Genomic DNA, 8,505 nt, shown 5'->3' on the forward strand with positions numbered 1-8,505 from the left:
GAGTAGGGAGGGACGGAGATGACATAAACCGGCTCTTGAGGCTTTAGTTGCATTATGGGGGTTCTTGATCGGGGACCTTAGAACTTTATGCAATGATTGGACATTTATGTGTTAATTAATCCTTTGCTTGTGCATGTATGTGGCCTTAGGACCAACCAATAGGGGTGTAATTGCGCGTGTATAAGGCTTCACCTAGTTTAGGTTATGTCCAATGAGAATAAAACACAACATGATGCTTTTCATACTCTTTTAGATATCTTTATGCCAAGTTAATCCATGTCGCCCTCAGAGACATTTGTCACATATAAATACACACTCTAGGTTCTCCTCTTGCAACTTAGAGGATTGGGCTTTCTCCGAAAAGAGCATTTACATTCTTGCAATTTAATTTCTTGTTAATAAAATTACATGCAATTTACTTTACTGCAAACTATAAACCAAAAACCAAAAACCATTGTATCTTTCGTTATTTGTTTGTTAAATTTGCTAACCAATACCTTTAGCTCCTCGTGAATTTGACAACATTTTCTATTTTGAAAGGTACTACAATTGATCTTCTCCACTTGGGAGTCATCAGTAGGCCGACAACATCAAACTTCATCAATGGCATCACCATCTACACGCTCGTAATTGATCCCTCCATCCACCATGTTGCAATCCCCGGAACTACTGTGGATCCCTACGTGTATCAGTACATTTATTCATATATGTGTATTCATATGATATCTTGTGCCCCTATGCCTAAGTAATTTAGTTGGAGATATGGATGCCCCTAGTATCACTATAGATTGAAATAAATATTATGATGTCTTATTTTGTATACATGTGTAGTAACTTCAATGATATTGTGTGAATAATATTTCGCTTCTTGGGGACCTGAAGGAAGTTAGTGTTGTGTGTGGTTGGTGGTACATGGGTGCAAGTGGCATGTTGTGCATGCCGTCTCCACCGTATGCACTAACGTGGGAGAATAGGAGGTCCACTGAGAGGATATCGATAACCATGGTGAGGCTCTTAATTAGTAGTGTAATTTTTTCTTGCATAATGAAACACTAGATGTGGTTATGAGAGGTGTGATGTAGAGGCATCTGCTTGCACCTATATATGGAGCTCCTACCGGTGCATACTCATACAACTAAGATATACTACATCTTAGTAGAATTCTATCAATGCTACGAGTGATTTTAGATTCCACCATAACTTTCTTTTAGCTTTCTCTTAGTTTAATTTTAGTTTTAGTTTAGTTTGTTTCACTTTTGTTCTCAAGTGTTAATAACTTTAATATCCTTTTTTATTATAGTAATTCCATAGCAACCTATAGAATAGGCTATTTTCAAGTTTGAGTATGAACATGGCTGCACTGACACGTAGTTGCATGGTTGTGTAGTTTCAAGATGCAACGCTCTTGTGGACAATACTTTTGGGGATATACTTTTTGTCGTATTACTGCAATTATCTTGTTGTCATGTAGGAAATCCATTCATCATCGGACATCTCTGGAACACCTTCCGTGAAAATAATCGATGTCGAGCACTTGATAACTGAAACGATTTCCGCATATAATATGAAGATCTTTATCATGTGAACCTTTTGTATTACTTCGTGCACATGTTGTCACAATACTTTGATTAATCTGAGGTGAAACTGTTATGTTATTCTCGGTGCATCTCTCCATCGCTGGAGTAGTAATTCTTAATCTCGACATAATGTAGAGCTACAACATACTTTCTCATATGTATGAATAGCACCTTTATTGCTACCTAGTGGTTGAAGAGGTTTGATGCATGTAAAACAAAACAAAAAATCGTTCTACACGAACACCCAAGATCTATATATGGATATACGACAACAAGATTGGATCTAGATAAACCCACCAAGCTACAATAGAAGAGGCTCAGTGAAGATTATACGCGGCGACCCCGAAACAAGGAATATCCCTCCCAACCTTGAGGACATATATCCTCTTTGCTCCAATCCAAGGATCAAACGGATGATCTCTCTACCGGTATCCACACATACGGTAATCTAATATGTCAGCGTTCCTCCGTTCAAGGTGTCACGCTAACGGTGAGAAGCATGCATCCTTTCGGCGTGTGTATATGGAGAACTTACTCAAGGGAGAACCTCCACGTGGGAGAATCACCAAGGGGGCGAGAGAGAATCTCCACGTGGGAGAATCATAGTTAGAAACTAGAACAACCCGGAATAAGCTTGAAACTATGTAATCTGCTCCAAACTATTGGCATGCATCTAATAAGCGTCGGTCAGGGATGTCCTCTCCAGAATTCCTCCACCGGGACGTTATGCTCATAGACGACAAGTGTATTCCGTCATCGACGTACATTACCACCGACCGGTTTTGTGCCTGTCAGTGTTATAAAGTCATTTCTAGCAAGCATGTTCTGACGGTGACTAGCCTGTTGGAACAATGGTTTAAGCGCTTGTTAGCGATAATTTATTGTGTGCTTGTGGGTATTGCCGAAGACATGGAATGTCAAGGTTGGGAGAGATGGACAAGGTTGTGGATATAAGAGCACAAAATCAAGAGATAAAGTCAATTTCAAGGACGTTATGGTCTAGTGCAAGCGGGAATGACGATGACAGTTGTTGGGCAGCTCGCTTTGCATGGCCTTGATTTCTTCGGTTGCATGATGATTTACACATCAAAACCATGTGAGTGTGCAAACACCTCTGCTATATTTGAAATGCATGGGGAGACGAGGATGCATTCACAACACATTGTCACACGGTTTTGTTGTGTGGCGTTGTCCACAAAACCATACACGCAACAATGGGGAGTGTGACAAGTGTGGTGCTTTGCAGCGGTATTCTCCGCAAGTGGGTGCAATAATAGGGCGATTTCATTTTTGTAGTGCTCTTCGAGTACTGAGTCTCAATCTTCATGGTGGAAATTTACCATAGGAACTACCTTCACTGGTTGTACCTTACAGTGGGGGACAGAGAGTCTTTGTTTGTTAAAGTTTCTAGAGTTTGCTTGAACTTTCTCTTGGGAGAAAACCTAGTATATGCCTTATGTGGTTAGATCGGGCAACGATGACATTTGTGCGTTGTTCTTTTTTTTTTAGAGAAGTGTCTATAGGAGAACCTTTTTCGAGGTCAACGTGTTGCCAATGTGGGTGGTTGCTTCCTACTACCGTGAGTCCCTCGCCGCTTTGGCGATGCCTCTTTTTATGTTGGTTGTGTGTATACTTGGTGTCTAGACTAGCTCTTGAAGAGTGACACTCTATAGTATCCTTTGAAGGTATCAGCCAAAAGAAATATAGAACTTCCATGTAGAGCGGGGGCCTATGAAAAATAGAATCTCTAAGAGTTGAGTTTATTTCCTTATGCATAGTATTCCATTTGTTTGGGTTTATAAGTCTCCCTAAATTTTTAGCCAAACTTTGACCATGATTTTAACTAATTAAAATATTAAATAATAGTTATATGCCACAAATGTTATATCACTGAAAAATTCTTTCGAATACGAATCTAACAGTATGCTTTTTATTACATCCTATTTTTTATTAGTTCAAATCGTGGTCAAAGTTTAACTCAATATTCAACGGGGATTATAAACGCAAACAAAGAGAGTAGCAGAAGATTAATTGCTAAAACCATCGAATGAATTATTGTATAGTCTACTCCAGAATTATAGTAAGATTCGAAGAGTAAACACTTTAGGTTTGTTGATTTCATTGCTACATATAAGGTCGTACTACCGAATAGCCGGCTTAAAAAAGAGTATCTACACGTAAATTACTTTCCTAAGTAAAACCAAGGAGACATGCATTCGATGGCAAAGATCCTAGGAGATCACCACCTATCTAATTAAAATTCATTGCCCCCTTTCTTATTTAGTTTCCAGATTTTTATTTCAAGCGATAGGGTTTTGTGCCACATGGTGTTAACTGTAATCAAAAGATGGCCATGCCACTAGAATACTAGATGTATTATTAAACTTGCGGCAAGAAAAGCTTGGGAGAGCAAGTCTCCCTTATAATACAGAGTTGGGATATATTGGTCTGCAAGGAGATCTCTCCCTTTCATTTTAAAAGAGGGCTGTGGGCATCATCTATCAGTTCTCTTTCTCTCTCTTCCTCCAAGCTAGCTAGCTTGTTCCTCTTGTTCTTCCAAGTCTTCCTTCTAGGTCGTCCTTCTAGGTCGTCCTTCTAGGATATGAGTGGGAGCAACTTTGGAGATAGCATGGGCTGGGGCAGATCGTCCAGCTCCCGGAGGGGCAAGAGAGGCGGCGGAGGGAGCGGTGGCAGCGGCACCGACAAGCCAAAGCAGCCGCAGCGGGGGCTCGGCGTGGCGCAGCTGGAGAAGATTAGGTTACAGAGTGAAATGGCGGAGTACTTCCAGCCTCCCGGAGGTCAGCCACCAAGTTTGATCCACAGAACGGCCAGCCTCAATTTGGTGAGTGAAGGCACATCTTGCAAAGTTGATGCTACATATATGTATGTGTTTATTTTGTGTATGTGGTTTTGCATGCGATTCCTGTGCGATTGGTTGTTCCTGATTTCTTATGCCTTTGGAATGGATCTATCGGGCAGGAGGATACCCGGGCTTCGACGTCCTCACTGTCATCATCCCCATCGTCCCCCTTCCATGCTGCCGCCGTCTCTTCAGCATTCCCGGTCCATCCAAATTTTGGGGTACGGTGACAGCTTCCCCCCTTTGTCTTGTTTTGGGAAGAAATTAGTTGGTCCATGAAAACCTGATATAGCTGGGTAGAAAATATAATGGAATTTTCTTTGATCATATAGTCGTTGTTCATGTGAAAATAGTTAGGTGCCACATGCATGTGGAACCAGTAGAAATTACTACTACTTTTTATGTTTCATTGCTACAAAGTGAGAATTTGAGCTTTGCTTTGTGATAAACATTGAATTGGTTTCTTTCAATTGTTTCAAAACAAATGAACAATTATTCTTGAATTGGTTGTTCTTTGTTGCATGTATATGTTTCAAGGTGCTAGCTCTACCTGTTACCTTTCTGCTTCGCTCATTATTAACTTGTACCTATTTTCTCCTTTATCATTGACATCGTCATACCGCTTTCCTCGAAAAAGAAGACATTGCCATCTAAGCAGTTCTTCTGACAAGGATCATCCGTACTATTTTCATAACATGAAAAATCTACATGATCAAACTTTCTCTGACATCATTTATCATCTGCTTTTGTGTTTGGCCGTAGTACAGCGGCCTATCTTGTTTGTTCTTCCATATGCACGTGAACAATCGAGATCTCTTACGATATCGTGCACTTTATCATGTGTATATAGATGGCATATGGAGAGAGAGGAGACACACGATATGGTGAATTCCAGACTCCCATCGTCAGGTACTGCTACTGCACTCATCTTCAGTAATGTTCCAAATTGCCTCAAGTAACTTGTCATGAAGCTCCAACTAACGTTGCGACCTTCACCTATACCTGCGAACCAGATCGCCAGGCAGCAGCAATATCTATGGGCCACCAAATTACTCGCATCCTGGCGTCACATTGCCGCTCTTTGCGCCAGAGGTATGCCTGTGGGCTGATCAAAAGCATTATTCACTGGAAGTTCAGTAATTGACTCATTTGGTTCCTCAACCTTTGTTTGCAGGAATCCACCCGTCTGAGGGGACACCATGACCGAAGCCGATCAGCGGATTCGACGAGTATGAACTCTGACGATCCACAAGACGTGGACCTTGAGCTAAAGCTATGATCCTGGAATGTTCTCCTCCCACATGTTCTCATCTCCTTTGATCTTATGCGACACTTCCTTTCCTTAGTCTTGATGGTTTTTCCTTGTGGTGCAATAAGTTTCTGAATTGATGCCACTAGCTAAAACCAAGGATTTGCCAGCTTGTGTAATGCGCAAAAGAAAAAGAGAGAGAATAACAATTCGATTTTTTTTTTTTTTACATCAAGACACGCTGTATGGGCATGGCCGTATGGGAGTCTCTGCAGGTGATATCCTTGCAGTTGCTTTGATTGTACTAGACAATCATAGGTGTGCTGACTCTTGCCTGCAACTGCATGGAACCATCCGCACAGTTCCGTACATGATTGCTATTAATCTATGCTATGCAATTTTCATCACTGCTGAGCTCACAGAGAATGTTCATATGTGCATGAGCACTTGAATGCCAGAATATTTTCTATCCATATGCAGAAGATGGATATAGAATAGGCCACTTTATCACTGCACTATCTCATCACAGCTGTAGTTTTGTACTACTTCTAAATTCTAATGCAGCTTGTGTAAGCCGGTCCATCATTAGTTGTTTGGTGTTGTGTATAATCGTCAGAAGATCTATAATTTTCTCTGAGCGTGTCATGGGTCAGTACTGTGGGCATGTATGCATGTGTCGGTTTGGCTAGATCTAGTGGATGATAATATGTCATCTATATATTAAGATGATAATATGCCATCTATATATTAAGATTATAATTAATTTCTCTCTCTCTCTCGCTGTTCTGTTTTATTAATTAGGTGCATTTTTTGTGCATGGTAACCAAAACACTGATTTGATAATAATTTGGGTCGGAAATGTTCTTGGTTACAAATTTAATTATAGAGTAATTACAGGCTAGTCATTAGCAATATACTCCCAATTCCATAGGTAGAATCAGCATATGCTGGGATAAAAAAAATACACCTGACAATCTGGAATTAAGCAAGAAACAATTTTTTTATTTTTGTCGTGCTTAAAATTGAGGATATAGTCATACACCCATGTGTGTAACATAACCATGGAATTTGACCCCCATGTGACCTTATGTACATTTCACGTTACATTTTCGCAAGAACAAAATGATAAATAGACTCACCAAAGCAAAGTAACATTGTAATGTGTTAATATGCAACTTTTTTCAAAAAAAATCATGGATAATATGTATGCATTTCATGATTATATATTTTCTGAAAAGTTGCATTTCCCACCTCAACTTATCTCGTAGTCGAATTTTCGTCCCTAAACCCAATTTAATCAAGAAATATTGTTGTCAGAGCAAAAGTTACCTGGTGTCGACAATGCAGGTTAAATATTACACCAAAAGTTAGCCGAGGAATGAAAACATTATATGGAAAGTTGAGGGACGGAAAATACACATTTATCTCTTAAAACAATTCAATTGTTAGCATGAGTGCATAGTATGTATCTTGATCCACTTGATATTGGATTATGTGCTTAACAATCAGGATAAGGTACACTCTACATTCTAAGAATTTGACAGCCGGTTTGTGTTAGAGTTCACATTTGGTAATATTGTCATTAATCTACGATCTCAACTAGACCTTAACATGATGCTTGTATTGTTTTCATCCTGGCATCTAATTTGCTCTATGCACACACCTTGAACCTTGAGTTAGTAAAAATATTGAGGTAAAATAGTATCCTTGCTACTGCGTATATTTCTATTTTGGGGGGTTTAAGATTACAAATATACCTTTGATTTAATAGAGGCGCTTTACATAATAGCACCTCGATCTCTCGAAAAAGATTTCCATATGCAACAAATAAATATACTCCATCGATCCAAATTACTCATCACAGATAATTTAGTGAATTTGTGACAAGTAATTTGTATCGGAGGGAGTACCATAATATTGCTTACTTACCTAGGGCAATCCACAGCAGGAAACCGATTCCAAGGGAAAGGTATCATAACTTGGTATATATTCGTAATGGCACAAAATTATTGACAATGCTCCCTCTGTGTCGGCCTGTTTTTGCGAGAGAGGGAGATTGTGTCAGCCAGTTTGCCTCGCCAACACTCATCCTCACTCTTCTCTTTGTCTTGTGTATGTATTGAAAGTTTGAAACGTTACTTCAATAGCTAGGAATTCATCCAACTTCATGGCCCGCTAGCTTTTCTCATCTGACTCGTTGAATTGACATGGTGCAGTGTGTATTGAACCATTAGAACCGTTTTTTCGTCACACAACCTAAATGGTCCAATGTGATTCAATTAAGCAACAGCCTTATCATTTAGAATACTACCATTTTGTTCAAAAAAAAGTAGGCACTTACTTATGCAATATGCTCCTTTGCAGTTTATCAGATTGCAATCAAGGAATATCGTATAGCTAGTTTCCCTCATTTTTCTTGTTGACAATGTAGGGGAGGGTCCATATGCATAACCCTCGATCAGGATATCATATACATAATGGTGTAATATCTTTTGTGAACAAAGAGTTAACGCGTGAGGAACATGCTTTACAATGATTAAACGAGTGCACTGCTACTTTTCTTTGATACGGTCTGATCCTCTCTCTCTATAAAAAAAGGATTCGTTCTGCTCACTAATTATTTGTCACCAGCAGATAAGTGGCATACGTACACTATATGTAGTATATGGATGCACCCTTCATGCTATTAGCTTGCTTGCCTACCTTTGCATTGAACCAGATCGAACTAAGAATACTGTTGGCACTGTATAATTAACTATACAACCAATAATTAATCAAGCAGATCGTCCTCTCAATCTCCATCCACTTAAGCGCGTAGG

At 39.6% G+C, this 8,505-nt stretch overlaps 1 protein-coding gene across 1 annotated transcript; it reads left to right on the top strand.

Annotated features, from left to right (window-relative positions):
* Positions 1-4,046: 4,046 nt before the first annotated feature.
* Positions 4,047-5,913, top strand: LOC127343320 (protein SPEAR3). Its single transcript, XM_051369435.2, has 5 exons — positions 4,047-4,419; positions 4,557-4,658; positions 5,288-5,346; positions 5,451-5,529; positions 5,612-5,913. The coding sequence occupies exons 1-5, from the start codon at positions 4,180-4,182 to the stop codon at positions 5,714-5,716; spliced, it is 585 nt and encodes a 194-aa protein (XP_051225395.1). The 5' UTR covers positions 4,047-4,179; the 3' UTR covers positions 5,717-5,913.
* Positions 5,914-8,505: the final 2,592 nt, after the last annotated feature.

This window comes from Lolium perenne, chromosome 3 (assembly GCF_019359855.2).
Source record: "Lolium perenne isolate Kyuss_39 chromosome 3, Kyuss_2.0, whole genome shotgun sequence".
In the NCBI taxonomy this organism is placed as follows: Eukaryota; Viridiplantae; Streptophyta; class Magnoliopsida; order Poales; family Poaceae; genus Lolium; species Lolium perenne.

Coding starts and splice junctions, on each gene's coding strand:
- LOC127343320 (XM_051369435.2), top strand. CDS start 4,180: ATGAGTGGGAGCAACTTTGGAGATAGCATGGGCTGGGGCAGATCGTCC. Junction 4,659..5,287: donor CGGTCCATCCAAATTTTGGG/GTACGGTGACAG, acceptor ATGTGTATATAG/ATGGCATATGGAGAGAGAGG. Junction 5,530..5,611: donor TGCCGCTCTTTGCGCCAGAG/GTATGCCTGTGG, acceptor CTTTGTTTGCAG/GAATCCACCCGTCTGAGGGG.